General features: G+C 42.1%; 1 protein-coding gene across 16 annotated transcripts in view; it reads left to right on the top strand.

Moving 5' to 3' along the window:
• The window catches only part of rap1gap2a (RAP1 GTPase activating protein 2a), an 81415-nt gene extending 57889 nt beyond the window's left edge, over positions 1–23526 (top strand). For 7 of the 16 annotated variants that reach the window (XM_077208185.1, XM_077208183.1, XM_077208187.1 and 4 more), the window contains 21 exons: positions 2179–2211; positions 2686–2718; positions 5724–5945; positions 6339–6442; positions 6570–6648; positions 7565–7618; positions 7939–8022; positions 8117–8217; positions 8411–8540; positions 8623–8778; positions 8865–8936; positions 9023–9109; positions 9359–9499; positions 11162–11308; positions 11445–11560; positions 12193–12288; positions 12510–12627; positions 14611–14710; positions 15370–15437; positions 21973–22011; positions 22907–23526. In XM_077208185.1, the coding sequence (XP_077064300.1) occupies positions 2179–2211; positions 2686–2718; positions 5724–5945; positions 6339–6442; positions 6570–6648; positions 7565–7618; positions 7939–8022; positions 8117–8217; positions 8411–8540; positions 8623–8778; positions 8865–8936; positions 9023–9109; positions 9359–9499; positions 11162–11308; positions 11445–11560; positions 12193–12288; positions 12510–12627; positions 14611–14710; positions 15370–15437; positions 21973–21981 (1950 nt within the window). In that variant the 3' untranslated portion in view covers positions 21982–22011; positions 22907–23526. Of the gene's footprint in view, positions 1–2178; positions 2212–2685; positions 2719–5723; positions 5946–6338; positions 6443–6569; positions 6649–7564; positions 7619–7938; positions 8023–8116; positions 8218–8410; positions 8541–8622; positions 8779–8864; positions 8937–9022; positions 9110–9358; positions 9500–10326; positions 10488–11161; positions 11309–11444; positions 11561–12192; positions 12289–12509; positions 12628–14610; positions 14711–15369; positions 15438–21972; positions 22012–22906 lie in introns of those variants that run through there. The other 9 variants (XM_077208186.1, XM_077208182.1, XM_077208192.1 and 6 more) reach the window with 3 other exon arrangements.
• The last annotated feature ends 409 nt before the right edge of the window (positions 23527–23935 follow it).

The raw sequence follows: 23935 nt of genomic DNA, 5'->3' as shown, positions 1-23935 counted from the left end.
AATAACAGTATTCCTCCAGTAACTTTGCAACTAAGTTGAAGAGCATTTTACTGTATAATAATATAATAATCACAGCAAGTTTTTGACCTTGAGCGCTGGCTAAGTGTTCTCTCTCGAGTGGACCAATCATCAGTTATTCTAAATGAATAATTACACATTACGGCTCATTTGAAAATGCAGTGATTTGGCCAGAACTTTTCTCTGTGTTGAGTCTTTGGGTTGGGGGTTTTGTAGGAGCCCCACAGGGTGAGAGACTGGGAACAGGACACACTGACCTGTTATTTAACAGTTGTGCTGTCATTGTGTGCATGTTTGTGAGAGTGTGTAGATGATGGGCAGCAGGTAGCTAAAGATCAGACGATCAATATGCTGAGGCAGAAGCGTGGGGTGTTATTAAAGCCCTCAGTCTTCTTGAACAGATCTCTGTATGAGTGACAGATCGATGGTTTGTCTGAAGGGCTGATGTCTCTCTCTAATGGATCACATGCACTTGTGATGTTCTCAATCAAATACGAAGGTGTTTAGGTGTGTCTTAGTCAGCTCCATTCTGTAGCATGTACAGAGCACAAGGAATTGGCATTTTCCTACTTTCTTTTTCGAAAAGATTTTGTTTATAATTACATTCAGGGCCAGATTTACTAAACAGGGCACACTAGCGCGAGAGCACAATCCCAATGAAGTGCCGATGGGAGTGGAAAGTTCTTCGCGCGCAAATGAAAGAACACAGACGATGTCGGATCATTTCCATAATGACCGACGCAATCTACCAAGAGCAGATCTGGTTTAAGACATGCTTTTTTGGCCAGTAAATAATAGCACAAATACCAATATATTAACGTGCGCAAACCTTATTAAATCACCGTGCATGATTCATTTAAATACTCTCCTCCTCCCATAAATTTTGTTTCTGAAAGGGATACTCCTACAAATGCATATGCAATAAGCTCAGCCACAAAAATAACCCTGTCCAAGCCTTTTTTAGCTATTTTTTTTCACTGCATGCGTGTCTTTAGTAAATCCTGACAGTAGTTTTTTAACGCCAAGAGAGGGTTTGCACTGGAGCAAGCTGTTAGTAAATCTGGCCCTCTAATGTATGAAAGGGAAACAATGCCACAAACTTTTAAGAACCGTACAGGAATAAAATTGGAAGAAAAACGTATTTTTTCCATTATTAATGTTTAATTTTATTTAACTTTAAAATGTTGACTTTTGATATTTTAATTTCTAAGTTAAGATAATTAATTAAAATGTATATTTAATTTAATCAAAATAAATATTATGTAATTTTAATGAATACATTTTTTCCCCTACACACGCTGGATCATTCACTGGAAACTGAAAGTAACTCTTTAAAATTTACTCTTTGAATTCTTGCACCCGGGAACAATACAAGTCAACACCATTATAAATAAAAGTTGGCTGAGAAGTATTTCCTACTAAAGCAAGGCGGTTATAAGCGTATCTGTAGCAGACTGGTGGGAGTGGTCTTGGACAGCAACATGCCCAGTGCATTATGGGTGTTCAAGTGTTCCTACCTATTTGACGAAAGGCAAAACAGCAGCCTTTTTTTTCTCTGTTTTCAGGTAGCACCGCTTTCAAAACATTTGTACCTTTCTACTATATAGCAACCAAGTTTTATTGAAAGCATATTTTGCCAGCACTGAAGTACCCCTTTAATTGTGTAACAGCTGAAATGAAGATTGTCAATGGTGTGTTATAAAGCCCCATTGGGAATATATCAGTTACGTTTAATGAGTCACCTCTGTAATCATCAAAATAATTGTCATCGATGTCCCAATATTCAGATTCGCAACAAAGGGAACTAATAAGCAAAATAAGATACAGCTTTAGCCTCATAGAGCCAAACATTATAAAGGTTTCAAAGTGAACAAGAGATTATTTATCTCTAGGCGACTGTTTTTACTAGACTAACAGGAAACAGTTTACCATGGTAACCACAGTTTTTCACCAAATATCTTGATATTAGCCACCATAGTGTTATCAAAACAATTTAAGATGGGGTGAAAAAGGACAAAAAGGTTTGGAAGACTTCTTTGGACATTGACTATAAACATAGCTGCTGTATTTGTGGAGCTTATTTGACAACCAGGGATAAATGTTTTAGTGTGTCATGCATTGTTCCTCTTCCACTCTCTTCTGCTTACCTGGACACGGCAGATTCCCAAAACTGAGGAGACTAAGAGAATCAAGGTTGGGCTGGTATTCTGAATGTGTTTGTGTATTTTGTGTCTGTAAGTGCATGTGTGTGAATGGGATAGTTGTGTATGTATGATATCTTCTTCTTGGGTCTTTTCTTCTCTATAAATATCCTGATAAACATCAGCCACAGTCAGAGTTTTACAGCATCAATCCACATCAATCATTTGAAGTGTTTTTGTACATTTAGTGATTTAAAGGTCAGTGTTGATGGCCATCAGACGTTGCCAAAGAGTCCAAATGCAGACTTAAAACCTTTAAATCTCAAATATGATTATAGGAATGCAGGATGGAATAATCAAATGTTGTTGCAGCTTCTGTTATTTAGTTTTTTATCAGTCATATTGTGTTGTAGATATTATTTCTCTGTCCTGCTCTTGGGATGCTTTCATTGCAATAAACAGACTGTAATTTGTGCTGTTGGCTCTACGGTGTTATCCTAAGATCATATTTCTTTCTCTCCTACAGGATGACTACATCCCTTACCCACGGATTGAGGATGTGAGTCCTTGCGCGCACAACACACACACACACACACACACACACACACACACACACACACACACACACACACACACACACACACACACACACACACACACACACACACACACACACACACACACACACACACACACACATTAAAAATCAAGCCTATATGTGCTGTATATTATTATGTTCTTGTATTAGCAAATTAGCACGAGAGTTTTCATTATGCTCAAGTGTTTTAGGACCGAAAGGAACAGATTGTCTCTATTTATTATACAGCTCTCAGGAATACTTGATTCTAATTGGTCAATCACTGTGTTGTGCATTTAGATAGGTTTGCAAAATGATTGCTAAGCTCAAGCTGCTGTCCCTGACAACAAATCTCATATATTCTGCTAAACAGAAAAAAATGGGAACCTTAAATTATATAATCTAAATTAACTGGTTTTATTGAAGTCAAAAATGTAATTTAATATTTCTGAATCAACCTAAATTAATTTATTCCAATAAAGTTATAGTTTTTTGTTTGTTTGTTTGTTTTCAAAGCAGATAGAAATCGCTCTTTAAGTCAACAATTGCAGGTTACCACTTTTTACAGTGTTTTTATTTTTCCATAGTTTTCATAGGCCACCCAATCGGTCCAACGACAGTTTCCGATAAACGGGTGAAGGTTTATGCGTGTTATTGTCTTTTCAGTGTGGCAAAGTAATTTCATTACCTCTTTGTTTCATCTGACTCCAAAAATGAAAAAGGTTTAATTGATGTTTGTTAATTTATTAAATTTAAAGGAGAACTCCGGGCAATTTTTAAGTTAATCTTGATCGTTATACCTTTGTGAGTACTGTCTATAGAAAAAAAAAACGAACCGGGTAGGTGCTTGAAACACGGAGCTGTTCCCGCAAATGCCCAGAGCTCCCACTCAGCTAAAATGGCAGTTATGGGGGCATATACATAAAGAGTGTCTTTGTGCCTTTTAACAGACACAAAATGCAATTAAAATGTCTGTCCAACATGAACAGGGCCCTTACATGTGAACAAGATGCGTTTAGCAACTTAGCCATTGTTTAAATTCACCTAAATAGTGTTTTAGACGGCTAGCTGTAGTCTCGCGCTGAAGTCCCGTGGGAACTCCGTTGTTATTGGTGTTATTGGTGTACACACCGGCCGGGTATACATAATCACAAGCTCATCAGTCTGCTAATATCCTAGATGGCTATACTCTACTTGCTCATTCTAGAATATATTATTTAGTCCCCATAGAACTGAACACAATTAAGGTAAGACTATATCTAACCAGAGGTCATGACCATAGAACCAAGCTGACCAACTTAACTACTTCTAATGGTAACTTTGTATAATCATGCTGTGGTTTCCCACTTACACTTACACTTTTAATACTAAACAATTATCAGAGGTTGAGGCTCACCCCTATCTAGATTGGTCTAAGAACACTCTGTTGTTCTAAACGGAAAACCCATTATTAGCCTCTACAGTCTTAGTATTCGATGTGTTAGACAAATCTCTAAAACTTCATTCGTGTGCTTCTCTGCTCCACCTAAGCTGAATTTCAGTCCGTTTACTAACCTGAGTGTAGAATTGTGATGTCATGGATTTAACGTAATCTACTAGAGTTAATACTTTCAGAGTAAATCAGAATAAATGTAACAATTTATTATTTGTCAGGTAAATGTGTCATGCCAATTACATAATCAATTCAAAGATAATCAATACAATAACATCAAATCGTCAGAGATAAAGAGTAAAAGATGCATACCTAACATTAGAAGAAATACATAATGCTGAGCATCCGAGGACATTCAGCATTACGGGCTTAGAGTTTTGACTAGAGTTATAGACATCGGGAGTTCACACCTTGTCGAGGAACGGGAGGTAGTTTGGATGAAGGACCCTGGGAAAACGTGCACACCCAGTAAGCAAAGTATCTCTAAACCCTGATTACCATTTGGTTTACTTAAGTGGAGACGGGATCATTGTATCAGTCGCACTGAAACATTTTAAATTATACCAAACATTAACAAACATTACTGTTAATCCACTTTTATTGAAATAGAAAATTATAATTTTTGAATAATCTTTCTAAGTGAATTGAGTGAAGAGAAGAATGTGTAAAGGGAAGGAAGTTGGGAGAAGTAACAAATCTGTGAAGGTGTTGTCCATATCTCAGCCGATCAAAGTATCTGAAGTTCTGTTTGTCTTACACTATGATAATAACATTCATTGATAACACCAACATTGCTATTAATCATTTAAAATTACACATGAAATTGATCAAAAGTGACAGTAAAAACATTTGTTACAAAATATTTATATTAAAAAATGCTGTTCTTTTGAACTTTCTACTCATCAAAGAATTCTGAAAATTCAAAAAAAGCAGCACAACTTATTTTTTTAACACTGTTAATAATCAAAAATGTTTCTTTTGCACCAAATCAGCATATTAGAATGATTTCTGAAGGATCATGTGACACTGAAGACTGGAGTAATGATGCTGAAAATTCAGCTTTGCCAGCAAAGGAATAAATTACAGTTTAAAATAATGAAAAAAATAGTTTACTCTACTCTCATTAGAGTATTAGTAGACTGTTAGGTTAGGGTTAGGAGTGTCTGTTGGGGGACCATTAAAATAAAGTGTTAGCAGATAAGCAGACAGTCTACTAATACTCTAATGACAGTTAGTTGGCATGTAGTTGCAGAGTTACTTATAGTAAAATAGTGTTACCTAAAAATTCACAATATGGCTGTTTTTACTGTATTGTTGATCAAATAAATACAGCCTTGGGGAGCATAAGAGACCCCAAACATTTGCACGGTAGTGTATGCTTATTTATATAATAGTGAGATATATTTATATAATCATTTTAAGTACCCGAATTGCTAATCTGTAATGTTTGTGAATTATTTAATAATAAAAGTTATTATAAAGTGTTATTAAGTTATATAACTGAAATCAAAATGACTTTTCTGACCCTTTGTTTTTCTTCATATTGGCTGTGTAGGTCCTGGAGAAGGGTGGTCCCTACCCTCAGGTCATTTTACCTCAGTTTGGTGGATACTGGATTGAGGATCCTGAGGCTCCAGTCGGGACGCCCACGTCCTCAGACGGCAGCTTCTGTGAGGAGGAGGATGATGGTCTTAGTCCTGGTGGAAGAGGAGGCTCCAGCTACAGGCTGGAATGTAACAACACCTCACGCGCTTACCGCAAACACTTTCTGGGCAAGGTCAGGATTCATTTGTTATTGCCGACAGTATGTTTATTTTCTATACTGTAAGTCCACAGAGCCAAAAGTACCCATAGTTAAAGAAACCTATGTACATATTATTTTATAATGGGTTATTCTTACCACGGCCACACAATTTCAATATATGCCCTTTCAGCTAAAAGTAAGTGTCCCGTCTGAGGTTATTCACTCACAGTTTTTCATAACACTGGACATGATGTGATGGCGTGAACATTTTGTGCTCTACATTTTGGTATCAGTTCTGTTTCACAGAGAGCTTGACTTGAACAAGCCACACTTGAAATGAAAAATCAGTCTGTTGGAAAATGAACCATATTCAAATTTGTGAGGAAGCAACCTGTGTAATGACGCCTGTGTCAACACCTTTCTCAGGAGCACATGAACTATTACTGCACAGCCAGTAGTATGGGACACCTCATCATGTCTCTGAAGTATGAGGAAGTAGACGGACAGGAGTCACTCCGCATCATGCTCAGGTGCCAGATCCACCATAAACATCACACACTCCAACACATATTGAAACTCTGGAATAGTCATAGCTATTGTAGGCCTGTGTTGTCATAGTAAATAGCTGAGCATTTATTCTCGAGTGTCGTTTTGTAGGTCAAAAACAAAGACCCTTCATGAGCGGATCCCACTTGAAGGACTCGTCCAGTTACCAAGTGTACCACAGATAGCCAAGGTGTGTGTTGGCAAGACGTGTAGTACCATTCAAAATTCATCATATATAACATAAATGAAAATATGCAGTGACCAAACAAATTAAAACTGTCTTTTAGATTGTTCTATTGCCATCATAACAGCTTTGCAGACTTTTGGCATTCTCTAAATAATTGTATGAGGTACTTTGAAGAAGTTCCCATGCAACCTGAATGCTTGTTGGCTGTTTTTGCTTTACAATCTGGCCATTTAAAACAAAAATAAAGGAATTATTCTATATTTAATAAAAAGGCACACAATATATTTTTCTATTCATTCAAGCATGAGATTTCACTGGAATAGTCTTTAGCATCTTTAGAATCATGTTTTTTCAATTGTAATAATATTTCCCAATATTGCTTTTCTAGTGTATTTTTGATCAGACAAATGTTGAAAATAAGAGACTTGTTTCAAAAACATTTATATTACAATTTTACTGACCCCAAACTTTTGAACAGTAGAACATTTTTCATGTTAAAATATTTTAAAATGTAATTCATGTCTGTGATGGCAAAGCCTAATCTTCATTACATTTTTAAGTACAATCAACTTAAATGTTTAAGTCATTTCAACTTAAATTACATTAAAGTGACTTAAAAAATGTAATGTTGTATAACTTATGAAAAAACCTGAAAATTGCTTAACTTATTTTGATGAGTTAAAGCAATGTAACAACATATGTTGTCATAACTAGATCATAGAATTTTTTAATTATTTCAACCAACCAATCAAAAAGGATTTTAGAGTTATTGTTCTAGTCCAACTGTAATAAAACTTTTAAAGTGCATGAGGACACAAATTCTCAAAAAAGTTTCTCAAGACCACATACTTAGCAGACCTCCCTCAATCCACTCAAAAGATGCGAGATGCTCACATCAGATGTGTCCTGTGTGTTTCAGCTGCTCTGCGATGATGTCACGGGTCTAAAGTTCAACCCCGTCCTCTACCCTAGGGTGAGCATTTCTCTGTTTCTCACTCCATCTGTGACTTACCTACTCCAGGCGTCAGGGTGAAATAGGGCTGCGCTTTGCTCCGTCTCACCCTAGTACCCAAGTCATCTGAATTAAAATGTTCCCATGCTCCAGGGGACTCACAAATCCATCTGCTTTACACTGCCTGGCATGCCTGAATCACATAGAGTGTTTGAGAGGAGCCTTGACCATCTCAAGGCTTTGCATGGCAAACACAAACGCCTGAATTATGGAAAGGCACTGACACACATATTTACCCCTGCGGGGGCTTTTGCTCACTTTTTGTCTTCTCTTCGCCCAAGGCCTCGCAACTGATCGTCAGTTTTGATGAGCACGAAGTGAACAACACTTTCAAGTTTGGAGTCATCTATCAGAAGTTTGGTCAGGTGAGAGTCGTCTTGAGTAGTTTTCTTCATTTTATTTAGGCCTATTTTCACTGAATTGTTTCAGTTTCTCATTGTTATTGTCTTTTCACATCAGACATCAGAGGAAGAGCTGTTCGGCAACAATGAGGAGACGCCTGCCTTTGCTGAATTCCTCAGTGTTTTAGGAGAAAATATTGAACTGCAGGATTTTAAAGGGTGAGAGACGGAGATTAGACTCTGAAAACTGCCGCCAGGGGTCACCTACACACACACAAAAGGCCCGTTTTAATATTAAACAATAATCATAGAGTTCATTTGTGAATAATTTGGTTCACCCATTGTGCGTGATTTCGACTGTAAGGCTTGGCTTCCGCAGAATTAATTTGTCTGGTGATATTGTGCTGCTTAGTTTCAGAGGCGGTCTGGATGTGTCTCATGGACAGACGGGATCTGAGTCCGTCTATACTACGTTCCGTCAGAGAGAAATCATGTTTCACGTTTCCACAAAACTTCCCTTTACAGAAGGAGACATTCAGCAGGTGGGCTACACAAATCCAAAATGTGTTTGTTTTTTTGTTGTTTGTTTCTAAATATTTTTTCTCTTGTGTCATATTCTCTCAGCTCCAGAGGAAGAGACATATTGGCAATGACATTGTCGCAGCCGTCTTCCAGGAAGGGCCCACGCCATTCGTACCTGATATGATCGCTTCCAACTTCCTTCATGCCTACGTGTTAGTGCAGGCAGAAAACCCCTGTACTGATCATACCATGTACAAGGTTTGCCAAACACCTCACTGAATTACTCCAGATAGCCATCAATCCCTTAACCAACACTGACCTGAGATATTGATCTGTGTTCACAGGTGTCCGTCACAGCACGAGAGGATGTCCCTCCGTTCGGCCCCCCTCTTCCAAACCCTTCAGTCTTTAAGAAGGTAATATAGAAGATTGCTTCAATTAAATATTGCATCAAGAGATGATGATTTGTATCATATGATGATGGAGATCAATTCTTCCCCAGGGTCCTGAGTTCCGGGAATTTTTCCTGGCAAAATTGATCAATGCAGAAAATGCATGCTACAAGTCAGACAAGTTCGCCAAGCTAGAGGTGAGGAAAAAAAGTCCAGAGATCAACATATCACCTGCCTATGGAAGCTTGTTTCCACCACGGAATAAAATCTCAACTTTTTAGCTTGCATTTCTGACTTTTTCTCGCCATTGCGAGTTTAGATTTCACAGATTTGTTTTCTTGGATTCTGTCATAATTTACTAATTCTGTCATTGAGTTTTCATTTTACGGGTGGACTCTCTTTAATTAGTCCATCTGCTTCATTGTCTATTTGTGTGTGTGTGACAGGAGAGGACACGAGCAGCACTGTTAGATAACCTTCACGATGAATTGCACAGACAGACACAGGCCACAGTAGGACTGGGCTCAGCTTCTGATGAAGAAAAGCTAGAAAATGGAGGTCATGGTGGGCTGCTGGAGTCTTTTAAGGTGAGATGTCTTATCCTGACTTCCACTTGACCCCTTAAAATCTCAGAGAACCTAAAGATTCGTTGTACTGAATGATGTTGCACTTTGATTTTATTTCTGTATAGAGAAAATTATCAATTCCTTCCAAAAAATGTATAATATATATTCTCAAATATCTTCACCACCATTTCATATTTTGGTGTCAGTAAGATTTTACTTTTATTCAGCAAGGATGCATTAAATTCAGTAAAGACATGTATAATGTTACAAAAGATTTATATGTATAAAAATGCTGTTTGTGTTTTACTTTCTATTCATCAATCGATCCTTTAAAAAATAGCACGGTTTCCACAAAAATATTAAACAGCAACTGTTTTCATCATTTATAATAAAAAGAAATGTTCCTTGTGCACCAAATCAGCATATTAGAATGATTTCTGAAGAATCATGTGACTGAAGACAGGATGCTGAAAATTCAGCTTTGCAATTACAGGAATAAATTACATTTTTAAATAAATTAAGTTGTAATAATATATTTCACATTATTACTGTTTTACTGTATTGTTAATCAAATAAATGCAGCCTTGGTGAACATAATTTTTTTTTTTTAAACATTACTGACCCTGAACTTTCAAACGGTATTATATGTATACCCACAGTTATAATGTCTGCCACTGAATGTCATTTTTATGTAAGACAATGTATTTGTTTGTCTGCATGTCCTTCTGTCTGTCTAGATATTCAAATGCATGAAGCTGAGCTGTTTTGAACTTCTACGCTCTCATTATAAGCCCTGTTTGTGTGTTAGTGACCATATGCATGGTTTTGCCGTGTGTGGGTGTTTACAGGCAGGGTGGAGGTGTGTGTGGGGCAGTTTGCAGACACACGCATATCCAGCAGTTCTGATCTGCGTAGCAGCTGTGACTGTGTATCATTACCAAGCCGAACTGATGCAGATGACCAGTTCACATTAAACAATACAACAATACATTAAACATGTATACAACAACACAAGACTCTTAGATTTCTCTGTAGGTTGTTTGTACTTTTGTGCAAGTTTTGTTATTTTACATATTAAAAATATGAATTATGTGTATACATTTTTATTAGATTTGTTATTAATATTTTATTTTAGTAGTTTTAATATAACATAACATATATAGCATACATGTATTATAATATAATGTATAATATCATTGTATGTCACAAAATAAAATATACAAATATAACATATAAACAAAATATATTTTTGTGGAAAGTCACAAAAAAGTATATAGATGTAATATTTAAAAAAAATACATAGATAAATGAAACTAAAGATTAGAGTAGATTGTGTTTTCTACCCTTTAACTTTGGGCATTAGTATAAGTTAGTGTTTAGCTCCACCTACTGGCTTTTTCATGGAAATACAATTCAGTTTTCCTTGCATCATAATTATTAGGGCTGATATAAACAAATAAATAATTTAAATTATATGCATTATTAGCCAGTTAATATAAACAATGCACATATAAGCCTTAAGAATATTCTGTGATGAGATCATCTCTGACAACTTCACGTTTTTTCATCATTTGCCTCTAAAAAAGTATAGTAGCCTACTTGTACTCAATACAGTTTCTACATTTAGGATTGTTCTCTGTCCTTCTCTTACATACTTCTTCTGTCTCTTTCTCTCTCTGTCAGAGGGCCATGCGTGTGAGGAGCCACTCCATGGAGACGATGGTGACTCATAAACACAAGAGTCCCGGAGCCGTGGCGGGGGTCCCGTCCAGCGTCAGCGGTGGAGGACTCCAGCAGAACAGCATGGAGTGCACCAAGAGCACCTTCACTGTACTTCTATTCACCTACATTCATTTATTCAGATGAAATCTTATCTTATCAAGTGTATGCTGATAAGTCACTTATTATCATTGAGGTGCAGCAGTGCATGAGCTTGATGCTTTATTTGTGTATTTGTGTTTGTCAGCCTCCAGTGCTGTCTGCAAAGTCTCCGTTAAAGAGTCCTGTAAAGCGGCGCTCTGGTTTGTTCCCCAGACTGCACTCCAGCACAGAAAGTCCAACTGAGAAACATCCAACTCGCGGGTACTCAAAAACACATAATTGCATATATAGTATACACATACTGATGTGCAAAAATCTGACTCTATATACAAAGATGATAACTGCGACTGCGTTCCAGTAAGCCTACATATACTATGCCCTAAACGTAAGTACTGTTTTTGTGGAGAAAAAGTACATACTTTTGAGTGTGTAGCAGAAGAGTAGGCAACATAATTGTGTCTTAACTTGACCGCTCTGTCACTTAGTTACATGTATCCTGTCAGCGTTTACACTACCCTGTCAATCATATTGTCACAGTTGACATCCTCCACGTTTTTATGTCATTTCATATTGAAGAGAAATGTAGTAGCATGTTGATTTGCCAGTCGTGGGACTTTCATGCGGAGAACTCTTCTCATCTGTTTTGGGTTTTAAGACTCTTTCGGTGATTGTAGTTCTAATCGAATCTTCGGCCAACGCGTGATGGGTTGTGGGTAATACTAGCCGTTAGAGTGTTCACGGATCCGTACTCTGTACACAAATAGTAGAACATCCCGGAAATTGAAAACTATCTAGGATGGATAGTATGTAAATTGGGTGTGTCTGTGTATGCTACATTTGTACATTAGTATTTCAGAAAAACACTACATAAACAGTTTTCTCTGTTTTCATAGTGACCAAAAAACAGAAGTATTCCCTCACTCACAGGAAGTGAGGTCCGAGACGTCGTCCAATCCGAGTTCACCAGAGATCTGCCCAAACAAAGAAAGGTGGGTCTTTGTGCTGTTTCAGTTCCAGTTCCTCAGGAAGCCAGCTGATTTGAATGCAATGTTGGGATTTTTTGCCCTTTGATGACTCCGAAATGCAGTTTTAAATGCTTTTCCAGCACATTTTCATTAGCAAAGTCCTGTTTATTTCATAGTTCTTCAGCATAATAAAGAATTGTGGATTTCTGTTGTGTGATCTCTGTCCTGCTGGTTTGGTCCTGCAGGCCATTCGTGAAGCTGAAAGAGTTTAGTGGCAGAGCTAATATCTCCCGATCCTCCTCCAGCACCAGCAGCTTTAGCAGCACAGCGGGGGATGGAGATGGACTGGAGGAGCTGGAAATGGTGACACACAGAAACACACACACACACAGAGACAGACACACACACACGTTGACCTTTCAGGAGATTCAAAAGATGCACACACACACACACACACACACACACACACACACACACACACACACACACACACACACACACACACACACACACACACACACACACACACACACACACACACACACACACACACACACATATATGTGACCCTGGATCACAAAACCAGTCTTATGTAGCACGGGTATATTTGTGGGAATAGCCAACAATACATTGTATGGGTCAAAATTATCAATTTTTCTTTTATGCCAAAAATCATTAGGATATTAAGGAAAGATCATGTTCCATGAAGATATTTTGTAAATTTCCTACCGGAAATTTATAAAACATTTATTTTTGTGAGTGAATGCAGCACAATCGCGAACATAAATGGACAACTTTAAAGGCGATTTTCTCAATGTTTCGATTTTTCTGCACCCTCAGATTCCAGATTTTCAAATATTGAAATCTCGGCCTAATACTGTCCTATCCTATCAAACCATACATCAATGGAAAGCTTATTTATTCAGCTTTCATGTGATGTATAAATCCCAATTTCAAAAAAATGACCCATAAGACTGGTTTTGTCATCCAGGGTCACATATATACACACACACACACAACAGTTCTTTCTGGTTCTCGAATCTGATTGGCTGAGAGCCTTTTCTAGCCGTTCATATTCACCCAGTAACAGCACTCTAACCGTTTCACCGTTTGAATCACTCCGCTTGCGGCAACTGTCATGGCGGTTGAGCAAATCCACCATTAAAAAAAAAATACTACTGTTGTTGTTTCACCAAATATAGTTTTAAGAGTTTTATAGGCGAGAATGTGGTTATTTAGACCCCAAATATGTTACTAATATATAATCATAGTGCCTATTTTACAATCTGTTTAGACACTTTCGCAGACGTGAGCTCCAGGCCATCAGGGCTGTTCAGTGCTCATGTACCCGCAGAGAACAGCTTTATCTCGGCTAGTCCAGCCTAATTTGCTGCTGGCTATTATGTAGATAGTGGTTAAACATGAGATATAATTAATTTGGGGTATATCAAACTGGCAATCTTTGGTCTTATTAATCTATTACTTGTTCCAGAACAAATGGATTTTGGTTAAGAGGAAAATTAAGTTTCATAATTCTATATTTAGGCTATATTTCACTTAAATCCTATGTCGTGTGCCGTCGAACTGTTGTATAAACGTAATATCACACTCGTAGCCGTATGATATGGCTGTATATCAGCATGCTGTGATTACCTACGGCCGAATCACAGCCGTGCTGATATACAGCCATATCGCATTGCTATTCGTGATACTACTATGATACATATGATTTATTTTGTTGTTTTATATTTTACAAAATATATAATCTTCCTTGAAAAATACATATTTTTCTTGTTTTAATCTAAGCCTAACAAAATTTTGTCAGGTTTATGCGTAAAGCAAGTACAATCAAATCAATTGAGTAATAAAAAGTTAAGGATTTTTTTTTTTACGGTGGGAAAACAACAAAATGATTCATTTTTGCCGTGTGTCTGGTTCTAACAAAGCTCTTGCAGATAATTACCTCAGATAAGCTCACTGAAAACTATTACATTATGCTTCAGCCACATCTAGGATTTTTTTATATTTTTTAAACAGACAAAATGGTCAACAAAATACCTTTGCCGTATGTTTTTTTCTATAGGAAAGCTCCTGTGTATTATCGCTTTACAATTCAATTACGCTTCTGTCACATCTAGAAGCTTCCAGTGCACAATTGATTTGCAGATAACTATCGCACACTTTCTAAATGGCCCTTTGCATTGATCCACTCAGCCTGATGCCTGTCAATGTGCCTAATTACTGCACCAGGGCTAGTTCTAGAACAATCTATAGCGATTGCACTAGTATTAACTGTGCCACTGCAGTTCACTCAGACTGTCATTTGGTGTGTGTTGTGTCCTGTAGAGCAGTCAGCCGTCCACGGCTTCATCTGTTTACAGTCCGTCTCTCAGCGTGGAAAGCCAGAACTCCGGAACGCCACTGATCATGTGCCGCAGTCCCACAGGTGAAAAAAGCAATCATAGACTACACAGTTAGTGGACAGACACCCGAAAACCACACCCATAGGTGCTTGATGAACATTTCACATCAAAACCATTAAGTATTAATATGCAATTGGAAATAGTTGAACTAGTCAGACTCGCAATTAAAGGGATAGTTCACCCAAAAATTCTGTCATGAATTACTCACCCTCACGTCGTTCCAAACCCGTAAGACTTTTAAAGATCAAAGAAATTAAGATCTTTTCGATGAAATCTGAAAGTTTTCTGTCCCTCCATTGACAGCTACGCAACTACCACTTTTATGCTTCAAAACGTTCATAAAGGGATTATAAAACTAATCCATTTGAATTGAGCGGTTTAGTCCAAATTTTCTGAAGAGACCTGATCGCTTTATATGATGAACAGATTGAATTTAGGCTTCATCTTTACATGGACAAACAGATTATAAAAAAAAATATATATATAATAATAATAAATGTAAAAAAGCATAAAAGATTACCTTTTAAATAGTCTGAATCGTCAGTTTGACAGAGGGTGGTGTTCACGTACTGTACTTTTGGCCATGAGATGCATAAACGCACATGTACTTGCATGCACACTCAAATTCTTGCACGTTGGCACTGTAAAAAATAAAAACAAGAACTCACCCTGTTTTCCTCAGATGTAAAGAGCAAAACTTCACCAAGGTCAAACTTGAAATTCCGCTTCGACAAGCTGAGCCACTCCACAGTAAGTACCCTGTCCTTGAATAACCTTTAATATTGAGCGTGTGTGTGTATTTTGATATTGGTTTCAAAGTCGATTGTTTTATGGTAGATCAGATTAATAACAACAGTGATGTTGAAATGGTAACGTCTCGGTTACATATGGTAACCCTCGTTCCCTGAGGGAGGGAACGGAGACGTAGGTCATGACTGACCAATAGGAATCTCGCTAGAGAGGCCAATCTACTTCGAGTGAAACTAAAACAAGCCAATACACATTGGCGTGCAATCATTTGCATCAGCTGCGCGCCCTCGTTAGCGCGGGTATAAACGAGCAGCTGGTGCGATTGCACACTAGTTTTTTGCTGAGGAGCCAAGCCTGAGAAGCTGGCCGCCCCGGCGGGCGGCAGCGGATGTGGCGACGGGACCTACGTCTCCGTTCCCTCCCTCAGGGAACGAGGGTTACCATATGTAACCGAGACGTTCCCTATCGGTCAGTCACTACAACGTAGGTCATGACTGACCAATAGGAATCCCTACCAAAGCGCCACAGCCGCTGCACCCCATCCAGTGCCCCCGTGCAAGCCTCTACACCTTCTTGCCTGGAAGGACGATAGGCGGAGGCTTACACAGAGTGAGTCTGACACTGTTGTTCCGTAATAACCCATACAGTGAGATATTGGATAACACTGGGAAGCGTCCCCTGTCTGTTTAGGAAGGAACGCTGCGGAAGCCACTTCTTCAAAGAGTTATGTGGAAATGCATATGGACTAGCCGAAGGCTGTACTGCATATGAAATATCCAGTGGGCCATCCTCTGCTTGGAGACAGCCTTTCCCTTCTGCTGGCCTCCGTAACAGACAAAGAGCTGGTCTGAGGTCCTGACGCTTTGAGTTCTGTCCACGTACATACGCAGAGCGCGAACGGGACAGAGCAAAGCCAGGGCTGGGTCTGCCTCCTCCAAAGGCAGCGCTTGCAGGTTCACTACCTGGTCTTTGAAGGGAGTGGTAGGAACCTTGGGCACATAGCCAGGCCGGGGTCTTAGTACCACGTGGCTGCCACCCGGCCCGAACTCTAGGCACGATTCGTCGACCGAAAATGCGTGCAGGTCTCCTACCCTCTTGACAGAGGCCAGTGCAACCAGCAGCAAAGTCTTCATGGAAAGAAGCTTTAAGTCTACTGACTGCAGAGGCTCAAAGGGAACATCCTGAAGTGCTCGAAGCACCAGGGAAAGATCCCAAGAGGGTATGGAGGGGGGTCGAGGAGGATTTAATCGTCTCGCCCCCCTAAGAAACCTGACGACCAGGTCGTGCTTTCCCACTGCTTTGCCATCTATGTGGTCGTGATAAGCTGAAATAGCGGCAGCATGTACTTTGAGGGTGGAGGGAGACAGTCTACGCTCCAACCCCTGCTGCAAGAAGGAAAGCACAGACCCTATCGGACATCTTCGGGGGTCTTCTCGGCGAGAAGAACACCACTTGACGAACAGGTTCCACTTCAGGGCGTAAACACGTCTCGTGGACGGCGCCCGTGCTGAAGTGATGGTGTTAAGTACCTCAGGGGGTAAGTCACCTAAAACCTCCGCGTCCCGTCCAGGGACCAGACATGGAGTTTCCAGAGGTCTGGACGCGGGTCCCATAGGGTGCCCCGTCTCTGAGTCAGAAGGTCCTTCCTCAGAGGAATGGGCCAGGGAGGGACTGTCACAAGGAGCATGAGTTCTGGGAACCAAGTCCGGGTGGGCCAATAGGGAGCCACCAGAAGGACCTGCTCCTCGTCCTCCCTGACTTTGCACAGTGTCTGCGGAAGTAGGCTCACTGGGGGAAACGCATATTTGCGAAGGCCCCGGGGCCAGCTGTGTGCCAGTGCGTCCGTGCCGAGTGTTCCCTCGGTCAGGGAGTAAAACAGCTGGCAGTGGGAGGTCTCTGAGGAGGCAAACAGGTCTACCTGAGCCTCCCCGAACTCTCTCCAGATCAGCTGAACCGCCTGGGGGTGGAGTCGCCATTCTCCCGGGAGCACAGCTCGTGATAGCTCGTCGGCCACACGGTTGAGCAAGCCGGGGACATACATGGCTCGAAGCGACCTCAGATGCTTCTGACTCCAGAGGAGGAGATGGCGGGCGAGTTGCGACATGCGACGGGAGCGTAGACCACCTTGTCGGTTGATGTACGCAACGGTCGCAGTGTTGTCCGTACGGACCAGCACGTCCCTGCCCTGTAGCCGTCTTTTCAAGCGGGTCAGGGCGAGATGTACTGCTAGCAACTCGAGGCAGTTGATGTGCCAACGCAGTTGAGGGTCCGTCCACACCCCTGACACTGCATGCCCGTTGTACGTGGCACCCCAGCCGGTGGCAGAGGCATCTGTGAATACCACAGCATGCCTGGACACCTGTTCCAAGGGGACTCCTGCCCGCAGGAACGAGGGGTCTGACCACGGGCTGAAGGTCTGGCGGCACGCCGGTGTGATTGCCACCCGGTGAGTGCCATGACGCCACGCCCATCTCGGGACTCGGCCGTGAAGCCAGTGCTGAAGCGGTCTCATATGTAGCAGGCCGAGCGGGGTTACCGCTGATGCTGCTGCCATATGCCCCAGGAGCCTCTGAAAGAGTTTCAGTGGGACCGCTGTCCTGCCCTTGAACGTGTTCAAGCAGTTCAGCACCGACTGAGCACGCTGCTCTGTGAGGCGCGCTGTCTGGGCGACCGAATCCAACTCCAACTCCATACCGAGAAAAGAGATCCTCTGCACAGGGGAGAGTTTGCTCTTTTCCCAGTTGACCTGAAGACCCAACTGGCTGAGGTGCCTGAGCACTAGGTCCCTGTGTTCGCATAGCTGATCTCGAGAGTGTGCTAGTATGAGCCAGTCGTCGAGATAGTTGAGGATGCGAACGCCCTGTTCTCTCATGGGAACAAGGGCCCCCTCCGTGACTTTCGTGAAGACACGGGGGGACAGGGACAGCCCGAAGGGTAGGACTTTGTACTGATATGCTCGACCCTCGAACGCAAAGCGCAGAAATGGCCTGTGTCGAGGAAGAATTGAGACATGAAAGTACGCGTCCTTCAGGTCGATCGCTGCAAACCAATCTTGGGGACGGATACATTCGAAAATGCGTCTCTGCGTGAGCATTTTGAACGGTAGCTTGTGGAGGCTCCGATTCAAAACTCGCAGATCCAAGATCGGTCGTAACCCACCACCTTTCTTCATAGCAGTCAACATTGAACATTGAAAATAAGGGAGATTTCCCGGAATCCATCCCCAAAATAAGGGATTTTTTTACACGATTCTTACCCACAAACTTTTAAAAAAGCACTAATCATTAACAGTCTAAAGAGTTTATAACTACATAGGCCTACATATAGTGTTTGTGTGTATATATGAGAGAGAGAGAGAAAGAGACAGTGTGTGTGTGTGTGTGTGTGTGTGTGTGTGTGTGTGTGTGTGTGTGTGTGTGTGTGTGTGTGTGTGTGTGTGTGTTGTGTGTGTGTGTGTGTGTGTGTGTGTGTGTGTGTGTGTGTGTGTGTGTGTGAGGTAGAGAGAGACAGAGTGTGTCTGTGTGTGTGTTAGGGCTGTGACCATAACCGTGAGACTTCAAGCCGAAACTGCCCGAGCTTGTACGTCTCACACAATCAGAGCGTAAAAATACGTGATATTTTACGGGAAAATACTAAAACGGGAAGACAGCGGGAAAAGAGCTAAAATACGTGAGAAACCCGGAAAAAACGGGAGGGTTGACAGCTATGCTTTCTTGGGTACAATGAAGTAGGGACTGTAGTGCCCTGACCTCATATCGGCTGGAGGGACCGGCTCTATCGCATCCTTCGCCAGTAGGACTGCGATCTCCGCACGCAAGACATGGGCATCGGCTGCTCTCACTGTAGTGGAGTGGATGGCCCGAAACTTGGGGGGACGCCGGGCGAACTGAATCGCATAGCCGAGCCTGATGGTTCGAATGAGCCAGCGAGACGGCCTGGGGAGCGCTAACCAGGCTCGCAGAGACCGTACAAGCGGGACCAAAGGGACCGTAGGCGTACCCGGAGTGGGGCAGCGAGGTGGAACACAGGGACGCAGCTCGGGAGGCTCTCTCTGGGAGGCGGCCCGTAGCGGGGTCTGAGTGTGCTGTGCAGCACTTACCTGGTTCCACGGGGCAGGAGGTGCGGGAGGCGGCTCGATGGCGTTCTCGGACCGTACGCAGCTGCCGGCTGGCGATAGAAGAGGCGGATGAGAGTGGTGAGGATTCTGACCCCCCACTACTCTCCGGGCCCTCTTCGGACCCAGAGATGATAGAAACTGCTCTTTATTGAAAATTTGGGTACCGCTGGTTTTAAGGCCAGCGGCGGAACACAAACAAAACGAAACAAAGGATTTTCCACCCGGCCCTCTTCCGGGGGAGGGAGCGATGCAGTCATCGTCTCCTGGAGAGCAGTCCCTTCCACCTCTGGGTCGCCCGTCCTAGGGCCGCTTACCTTTGGCTTTGCCGCCCCTCTTGGCGGGGGCCTGGACGGGCGGGGCGCCCTGCCTGCGACTGGCTCCACGGTGCCGCTTGGATGGAGGCTGCTGCTGCGGCGCGGGAGCAGGGGCAGACGCAGGCGGACGCCCACGGCGACGAGCAGACCGAGGAGCCGCGGGCGGTGGGGTGGAGGCAGCAGCTGACCGCCGCGGCAAGATGTGTCTAATGGCCTCAGTCTGCTTCTGTACAGCCGAGAACTGCTGGGCGAAGTTCTCGACCGCGTCGCCGAAGAGGCCGGTCTGGGACACGGGGGAGTTAAGGAACCTGATCTTGTCGGTCTCCCGCATGTCAGCCAGACACAGCCAGAGGTGGCGTTCCTGGACCACCAGTGTGGACATCGCACGACCCACTGACCGCGCAGTGACCTTCGTCGCACGGAGCGCGAGGTCAGTTGCGGCACGAAGTTCTTGGAGAACTTGTGGATCATGACCACCCTCGTGCAGGTCCTTCAGTGCCTTGGCCTGATGAACCTGCAACAACGCCATGGCGTGCATGGCAGAGGCAGCTTCCCCACAGGCCTTGTAAGCCTTGCCGGTCAGGTCCGTCGAGTACTTACAAGCCCGGGAAGGAAGACACGGTTCTCCACGCCAAGTGGAGTTAGGGCACAGTTGCATAGCAACGGCCCGTTCCACTGGCGGGATACGCGTGTATCCCTTAGCTGCCCCGCCATCAAGGGTGGTGAGGGAGGAGGATCCACCGAGATACCATCCCCGAGATACCAATCGTCCAACCTCGAGGGCTCGGGACACGGTGGAGGGTTCCACACGAGCCCGATCCTGTTGGCGGCCCGGGAAAGCATGGCCATCATCTCCGGGTCCGACTCGGGCACCGCTGGCACACCTGAAGGAGGCAGCGGCTCCGAGCCGTCGCCCGCGGAGAGGTCTGACCCACCCTCCGATGCAGCGATCGACATCTGGTCGTCGCAGGGAGCGCCGAACGAAACGACCGGTACACATCTCCAGGACGGTCCAGAACGTTCCGTTGGCAGCTCAACTGGTTGCGGAGCATGAGAGGAGTGAGGGTTCCTAGGGGGTTGGTTCCCCGAAGGAAGCGCGCTCACTGTAATCCTCAGGTCACCCGTGTCACTGCCCGAAGCAACCCGCGAAGGGGGGTGGGAACGAGGTGCAGGCACGGGGACTCCGCCCCTTTGCAGGAACGTGAGTCTCGACCTCAGCTCCGAGATGGTCATCTTCCCACAATGGGTACATGACTCATCCACGAACGCTGCCTGTGCGTGTTCGAGGCCCAGACACACAAGGCAGCGATCATGACCATCCCGCGACCCCAGGTAACGACCGCATCCAGAAACACACAGATAGAATGTCATCTTGAAAAAGACGCAAACTATCTGTGTAAGCTCTTTTAGAGACTGCTCTCCTTGGTGCTGAAGCACGCAGGGGAACGGTCACAGCGAACACAGACAGGAATGTGCACCTGTCTGTGCGCGATTCTCTCTCGCTGGTCTTACCAGCCGTAAAAACGGCCCTTGAGCGCTTTAATCGCGCACCTTACCAGCCGTAAAAACGGCCGTTGAGCGCTTTAACCGCGCACCTTACCAGCCGTGAAAACAGCTTTTTTGTTTGCTCAGTTTTAAAACAACAAACAAAGAAGAGAGAGAGAGAAGAGAAAAAGACCGCTCGCGCTGTTGTGCCGTCACGCCCGCACCAAAGTGGAGAGATCCAGAAGAGGCTTGCTTTCAAATTCACTCTGTTCAGCATACGAAGTGCTTGGCTCCGAAGCAAAAAGCTAGTGTGCAATCGCACCAGCTGCTCGTTTATACCTGCGCTAACGAGGGCGCGCAGCTGATGCAAATGATTGCACGCCAATGTGTATTGGCTTGTTTTAGTTTCACTCGAAGTAGATTGGCCTCTCTAGCGAGATTCCTATTGGTCAGTCATGACCAACGTTGTAGTGACTGACCGATAGGGAACAGCACGTGTGTTACTCTCGGTTTTATGGTGAAAGTGCATTTGTTACCTTAGATTTATAATAGTGCATTTGTTTCCAATTGCAAAGTGAATAATGAAAATACATTCACTGAGAATAATCCTTTCTTTCAGGGTCATTAGGTCAGACAGAAGCCACTGCATGGACAAAAGGTACTTTGCATGTTACTGTATGCACACATCTTAATTTTCACCCCTTTTTGATAATGGAGGGATGAGCAGGTGCATATTGAAATACCAGAACTTTCCATACTGATACTTGCATAGAAATATAAATTTTTTTTTTATTACCTTTTATTTATTTGTAATGAAAATGAATGGATATCATAAGCTCTGAGGTGAAAAAAAAATGCAAGTACAGCATATATGGATTGGATAGGAACTATTTCCCCTTTCTGCAGCTTTGGAATAGTCTTTGTCTGAATAGCCTCTTAAACTTAGAGAGATCACATCTTTAAATGTTTTTAAAGCTTGTGTTAAAAATTACTTTACTTTAGCCTTTGAGATGTTGGGCTAGTATCTGTATTAGTAAGTTTTTTTTTAATGCTGCTGATTTTACAGCACTTTGGTCTGTTGGTGCAGTTGTAAAGTCCCTTATAAATAAATAAATAATGTGAAATGAAAGCGAAGCACTGAAAAAAAGTTAAATTTCAGGTGTTCGCACTTTTGACTGTGAAGAACACTAGTGTGACTCCCAAATGAGGAGCACCAGAAGGTTAACAAAAACTAAAGCTAGAATTCTTGATAAATTATAAATTTAGATAGAAAAATTAGAAATGTTGCCTTGGCATCTAACGGAAATAAGTTTGTTGAAGTACTAAAATGACTAAAATTGAAATAAAAAATAACATGATAAAATAAAAGATCATTAAAAATATAATTGTATATACATAATACTAAAATAACACTGATTTCCATTTAATAGAGGTTTACTATAGATATTTCCATTTACTTTATCTCTCTATCTTAGTTTTATATGTACTTTAATGAATCTGTGCACTTTTAACGTACATAATTCACCCAGTGTGTCTGTTCTTTGTCTTTCTAGGCAGTGGCTATGACCGGATTTTTATAGATTGGAAGAAAAAAGGGACCATTTTCTCTAGCCGATGCAACAGTTATTACTGTTCAACATATTACACAACTGAACCCTATGTTAAGAACTGATCTTACAATCTCTCACAAAAAGGGTTTAGAGGACACCAGTCTTAGCAGAAAAAGCAACAAATGTCTCTGTTATTCCAACATTTTAAATGTAGTGCTCAAACAAGTGTTGAAAACTGTCTTTGCCTAGCTGCGATTTGCTTTCTAGACAGATGCTCAATATTAACACAGCCACTTGAACTTGATACTTGAACAGTACAGTCATTAAATGTTACAAGAGAGGAGGACTACAAAACTGCATTTTCAGCTCCTGTACAGCTACTATACCCTGTCTGTTGCAGAGATTACGGGTCATTTTGAGTCTTGTAACGCATCGCCCATCAGTGTAAGCCTTAAAATACTCTCCATTTTAGAGAACTGTGCACTGCTTTCAAATGAGTTGGTTCTGTTATTTTCGAGTGACGTGAGAAGAGGTCGAATTCTTTCCTGAGGGCAACCAAAGAGGAAGATTTACCCGGGGTTATTGTTGGTAGAAAGGTAAAGGTTTTAACAAAAAAAAATAAACATGCCATTGTGTGGTTGACAGAGACATTTTATTATATTTTAAAGCAAAACATTTTCAGTATACATTTAGTTCTTTTGAATAATTTGTTCAACACTTGGTTGGCAGCTACTGCGGACTTTATTGAACAGGTATATTAGCACAATTGAATTAAAAAAAAAAAAACTTTCCAAATATATATATATTTATATATATTTAAATTATTCGCTTACCCCTGGTTTCACAGAAAAGGCTTAACTTAGTCCCAGACTAAAATGCATGTTTGAGCTGTTTTAACTGAAATAATTTGCACTGGCATATCTTAAAATATTTCAGTGCTATTGTTTGATCTCTGAATGCACACCAGTAATGTTTTTTTTCCAAACCAGGTTAAAAAAAAAGCTACTTAAATGCCCTAATTGAACTAACGCC

Source organism: Siphateles boraxobius, unplaced genomic scaffold, assembly GCF_051911475.1.
Source record: "Siphateles boraxobius isolate OS27281-9 unplaced genomic scaffold, OSU_SipBor_1 6, whole genome shotgun sequence".
Taxonomy (NCBI): domain Eukaryota; kingdom Metazoa; phylum Chordata; class Actinopteri; order Cypriniformes; family Leuciscidae; genus Siphateles; species Siphateles boraxobius.
Note: the sequence above shows the minus strand (reverse complement) of the source record. Positions and strands in the feature narration are given on the sequence as shown.